At 42.9% G+C, this 6,000-nt stretch overlaps 1 protein-coding gene across 7 annotated transcripts in view; it reads left to right on the forward strand.

The window, feature by feature from the left end:
* The window catches only part of LOC121377049 (transmembrane protein 241-like), a 135,220-nt gene that overhangs the window by 124,375 nt on the left and 4,845 nt on the right, over positions 1 to 6,000 (forward strand). For all 7 annotated transcript variants that reach the window (XM_041504900.1, XM_041504902.1, XM_041504904.1 and 4 more), the window contains exons 11-12: positions 4,198 to 4,232; positions 5,828 to 5,897. In XM_041504900.1, coding sequence (XP_041360834.1) covers positions 4,198 to 4,232; positions 5,828 to 5,897 — 105 coding nt within the window. The remainder of the gene's footprint in view (positions 1 to 4,197; positions 4,233 to 5,827; positions 5,898 to 6,000) is intronic.

Raw genomic sequence — 6,000 nt, forward strand, 5'->3', positions numbered from 1 at the left:
TAATTAAATCCTTTCTGGCCTCACAAATTGCCCCATGCTGTGTGTGTATTGTTCGTGCGTGCGTGTGTGTAAAAAATTTAATTTGAAGCTAAATGAAGCATTGTCTTTATTTTCTGTACTGGTACATTGTTATGCAGAGGTTGATAATCTAGCATAATCTTGTTTTAATCAGCATCATGCTTCCCTAAGATTAAACAAGCTGTTTTCAATAATTAATTAAAAAACTGCCTTTCATAAAATGTATTATTAATTAATAAAATATGTTTGTAATTAAAAAAAATTCCTTTTATAAAATACTCAGAAAATATCTTATTAATTTAATTAATTATTAATAAAATATGTCTGTTATATATTTTTGCCATTCATTTATTAAAGCAAGCATATTAATTTCATTTATTTTTATTTCAAATACATTTTTGTCTTTGATGAAGAAAAAAGTGCTCTGAAAATGGTGAAAATGTCCCAAATGTGTTTAGTCTACCAAAGCTTGCCAATTGTCTAGAGAAAACACTATTTTGTAATAAATATTATTAAGTAAAAAAAATACAGTAATAATAATACTAAAAAAAAAAAAAAAAAGGTGGCTCAGTCTTATGTGATTTGCATGCATTAGATGTACTTGTCTTAGAAACATTCATTCATTCATCAGTTAGCGGTTAAGATCAGTTTGCATCAACTTTCAGTTTGACGATCCATTATATGAACTCCAATTAAGGTTCAAGCATGCTGTCCTGGGCACACACCTCAGCTCTGTGGGCTGTCTGTGCAGGACAGTGGGTTAGTTGTTAGTTGTTAGTGGTTAGTTAGAGAGAAGAGGGTGTAGCGGTCTTACACCTACCCATTGAATCGTTAAAACTCGCTCTGGGTGGGAGCCGGTACCTCAGCTATGTGGGCTGTCTGTGCAGGACAGTGGGTTTGTTGTTAGTTGTTAGTGAGAGAGAAGAGGGTGTAGCGGTCTTACACCTACCCATTGAATCGTTAAAACTCGCTCTGGGTGGGAGCCGGTACCTCAGCTATGTGGGCTGTCTGTGCAGGACAGTGGGTTTGTTGTTAGTTGTTAGTGAGAGAGAAGAGGGTGTAGCGGTCTTACACCTACCCATTGAATCGTTAAAACTCGCTCTGGGTGGGAGCCGGTACCTCAGCTATGTGGGCTGTCTGTGCAGGACAGTGGGTTTGTTGTTAGTTGTTAGTGAGAGAGAAGAGGGTGTAGCGGTCTTACACCTACCCATTGAATCGTTAAAACTCGCTCTGGGTGGGAGCCGGTACCTCAGCTATGTGGGCTGTCTGTGCAGGACAGTGGGTTAGTTGTTAGTGGTTAGTGAGAGAGAAGAGAGTGTAGCGGTCTTACACCTACCCATTGAATCGTTAAAACTCGCTCTGGGTGGGAGCCGGTACCTCAGCTATGTGGGCTGTCTGTGCAGGACAGTGGGTTAGTTGTTAGTTGTTAGTGGTTAGTGAGAGAGAAGAGGGTGTAGCAGTCTTACACCTACCCATTGAATCGTTAAAACTCGCTCTGGATGGGAGCCGGTACCTCAGCTATGTGGGCTGTCTGTGCAGGACAGTGGGTTTGTTGTTAGTTGTTAGTGGTTAGTTAGAGAGAAGAGGGTGTAGCGGTCTTACACCTACCCATTGAATCGTTAAAACTCGCTCTGGATGGGAGCCGGTACCTCAGCTATGTGGGCTGTCTGTGCAGGACAGTGGGTTAGTTGTTAGTTGTTAGTTAGAGAGAAGAGGGTGTAGCGGTCTTACACCTACCCATTGAATCGTTAAAACTCGCTCTGGATGGGAGCCGGTACCTCAGCTATGTGGGCTGTCTGTGCAGGACAGTGGGTTAGTTGTTAGTGGTTAGTGAGAGAGAAGAGAGTGTAGCGGTCTTACACCTACCCACTGAATCGTTAAAACTCGCTCTGGATGGGAGCCGGTACCTCAGCTATGTGGGCTGTCTGTGCAGGACAGTGGGTTTGTTGTTAGTTGTTAGTAAGAGAGAAGAGGGTGTAGCGGTCTTACACCTACCCACTGAATCGTTAAAACTCGCTCTGGGTGGGAGCCGGTACCTCAGCTATGTGGGCTGTCTGTGCAGGACAGTGGGTTTGTTGTTAGTTGTTAGTGGTTAGTTAAAGAGAAGAGGGTGTAGCGGTCTTACACCTACCCATTGAATCGTTAAAACTCGCTCTGGATGGGAGCCGGTACCTCAGCTATGTGGGCTGTCTGTGCAGGACAGTGGGTTAGTTGTTAGTTGTTAGTTAGAGAGAAGAGGGTGTAGCGGTCTTACACCTACCCATTGAATCGTTAAAACTCGCTCTGGATGGGAGCCGGTACCTCAGCTATGTGGGCTGTCTGTGCAGGACAGTGGGTTAGTTGTTAGTGGTTAGTGAGAGAGAAGAGAGTGTAGCGGTCTTACACCTACCCACTGAATCGTTAAAACTCGCTCTGGATGGGAGCCGGTACCTCAGCTATGTGGGCTGTCTGTGCAGGACAGTGGGTTTGTTGTTAGTTGTTAGTAAGAGAGAAGAGGGTGTAGCGGTCTTACACCTACCCATTGAATCGTTAAAACTCGCTCTGGGTGGGAGCCGGTACCTCAGCTATGTGGGCTGTCTGTGCAGGACAGTGGGTTAGTTGTTAGTTGTTAGTGGTTAGTGAGAGAGAAGAGGGTGTAGCGGTCTTACACCTACCCACTGAGTTGTTAAAACTCGCTCTGAGTGGGAGCGGGTACCTCAGCTCTGTGGGCTGTCTGTCCAGAACAGTGGGTTGGTTGCTAGTGGTTAGTGAGAGAGAAGAGGATGTAGCGGTCTTACACCTACCCATTGAATCGTTAAAACTCGCTCTGGGTGGGAGCCGGTACCTCAGCTATGTGGGCTGTCTGTGCAGGACAGTGGGTTAGTTGTTAATTGTTAGTGGTTAGTGAGAGAGAAGAGGGTGTAGCGGTCTTACACCTACCCATTGAATCGTTAAAACTCGCTCTGGGTGGGAGCCGGTACCTCAGCTATGTGGGCTGTCTGTCCAGGACAGTGGGTTAGTTGTTAGTTGTTAGTGGTTAGTTAGAGAGAAGAGGGTGTAGCGGTCTTACACCTACTCATTGAATCGTTAAAACTCGCTCTGGGTGGGAGTCGGTACCTCAGCTATGTGGACTGTCTGTGCAGGACAGTGGGTTTGTTGTTAGCTGTTAGTGGTTAGTGAGAGAGAAGAGAGTGTAGTGGTCTTACACCTACCCACTGAGTCGTTAAAACTCGCTCTGGGTGGGAGCCGGTACCTCAGCTATGTGGGCTGTCTGTGCAGGACAGTGGATTTGTTGTTAGCTGTTAGTGGTTAGTTAGAGAGAAGAGGGTGTAGCGGTCTTACACCTACCCATTGAATCGTTAAAACTCGCTCTGGGTGGGAGCCGGTACCTCAGCTATGTGGGCTGTCTGTGCAGGACAGTGGGTTTGTTGTTAGTTGTTAGTGGTTAGTTAGAGAGAAGAGGGTGTAGCGGTCTTACACCTACCCATTGAATCGTTAAAACTCGCTCTGGGTGGGAGCCGGTACCTCAGCTATGTGGGCTGTCTGTGCAGGACAGTGGGTTTGTTGTTAGCTGTTAGTGGTTAGTTAGAGAGAAGAGGGTGTAGCGGTCTTACACCTACCCATTGAATCGTTAAAACTCGCTCTGGGTGGGAGCCGGTACCTCAGCTATGTGGGCTGTCTGTGCAGGACAGTGGGTTTGTTGTTAGTTGTTAGTGGTTAGTTAGAGAGAAGAGGGTGTAGCGGTCTTACACCTACCCATTGAATCGTTAAAACTTGCTCTGGGTGGGAGCCGGTACCTCAGCTATGTGGGCTGTCTGTGCAGGACAGTGGGTTTGTTGTTAGTTGTTAGTGGTTAGTTAGAGAGAAGAGGGTGTAGCGGTCTTACACCTACCCATTGAATCGTTAAAACTCGCTCTGGGTGGGAGCCGGTACCTTAGCTATGTGGGCTGTCTGTGCAGGACAGTGGGTTTGTTGTTAGTTGTTAGTGGTTAGTTAGAGAGAAGAGGGTGTAGTGGTCTTACACCTACCCATTGAATCGTTAAAACTCGTTCTGGGTGGGAGCAGGTACTGATGACCCACGACACCACCGAGGCCAGTGTCCATTTTCAAATTCACTCTTCAGGTTGTGTGTTTGTCTGTATCTCTCAAACTCCCTCTGCAAATATGGATGTTTATTATTGGTTTGATTTTATTTTTCAGTATCATTGTTCTTGCACCATCAAGTTATTTTCTGGGTAAGTCATAATATTTTGTTTTATTATCCATATGGTTCAACATAACCGAGTTAATAATAATCATACGAAGCACACAAGTAATAACAAGTGTAATGACGTAATTTTGGGACGCGACGTCATAACATGACATTGCTTCTTCTGTCCTAGTTCAGACTGTGCGTTTGAAATATGATGTCATTTCGTCGTCTCCTTCTAGTTGTGGCAGAAACATTTTGAGTTGGGTCTTGTTATTCATAAAGAAAATAACAATAATAATATAGATAATAAAGAAATTATTACACTCACGTATGTGTCGTACTGATTTTACGAAACTCTTGCTCGGTCAATACAAAAATCCTGACACTCGTTTCATAAAATCAGTATGACACACAAGCTAGTATAATAATCTTTATTTATTACACACCAGTGTAAGATATTGCTATGTCATAACAATTACTCAATATCACTAGTGTAATATTAGCGTGATGTGAGCGTGACGTAGATCACTTGCTGGCCCAGTTCGTAGAAAAATAACATGCTTACTTCTGCATTGCAGCTTGTTTGCAGTTGGTTTGTAATAAAATACTAAACAGTGTTCACGAGTTTCATAAAAATGGTATGACAGGCAAGCTCGTTTAGTATTCTATATATAGAGCATTAATATTTCTGTTTAAACTGTACATACCACTGAACAAGATAACTGCAGAGGTGTGTGTCCCAGACATCATGCTTGAACATTAATGTTTCTCTGTTTAAACTGTACATACCACTGAACAAGATAACTGCAGAGGTGTGTGTCCCAGACATCATGCTTGAACATTAATGTTTCTCTGTTTAAACTGTACATACCACTGAACAAGATAGCTGCAGAGGTGTGTGTCTCAGACATCATGCTTGAACATTAATGTTTCTCTGTTTAAACTGTACATACCACTGAACAAGATAACTGCAGAGGTGTGTCTCAGACATCATGCTTGAACATTAATGTTTCTCTGTTTAAACTGTACATACCACTGAACAAGATAACTGCAGAGGTGTGTGTCTCAGACATCATGCTTGAACATTAATGTTTCTCTGTTTAAACTGTACATACCACTGAACAAGATAACTGCAGAGGTGTGTGTCTCAGACATCATGCTTGAACATTAATGTTTCTCTGTTTAAACTGTACATACCACTGAACAAGATAACTGCAGAGGTGTGTGTCTCAGACATCATGCTTGAACATTAATGTTTCTCTGTTTAAACTGTACATACCACTGAACAAGATAACTGCAGAGGTGTGTCTCAGACATCATGCTTGAACATTAATGTTTCTCTGTTTAAACTGTACATACCACTGAACAAGATAACTGCAGAGGTGTGTCTCAGACATCATGCTTGAACATTAATGTTTCTCTGTTTAAACTGTACATACCACTGAACAAGATAGCTGCAGAGGTGTGTGTCCCAGACATCATGCTTGAACATTAATTGGATATAAGCACAAAAATCAAGCTAAAACTGAAATGTTATGATTTAGTGGATGTAATGTGCTCTAGTGGTGTGGAGGAGAGAGGGAGAGGGAGGAGAGACGGAGACAGAGAGACTAAACAATGACACTGTTTATATTTTAGGTGATGCTTTGGAAGCAAGTAAATTTCCATTGTTGTTTTTCGCCAAGTTCTACATGGGGTGTATTTTGAGGTAGATATGTTTTTATATATTACACGGTACACACATACATGTACCATGTGTTTATATTTATACACAAACACATACACAGGAAAACACCACAAAAATACACGCA

Source organism: Gigantopelta aegis, chromosome 7 (assembly GCF_016097555.1).
Source record: "Gigantopelta aegis isolate Gae_Host chromosome 7, Gae_host_genome, whole genome shotgun sequence".
Taxonomy (NCBI): domain Eukaryota; kingdom Metazoa; phylum Mollusca; class Gastropoda; order Neomphalida; family Peltospiridae; genus Gigantopelta; species Gigantopelta aegis.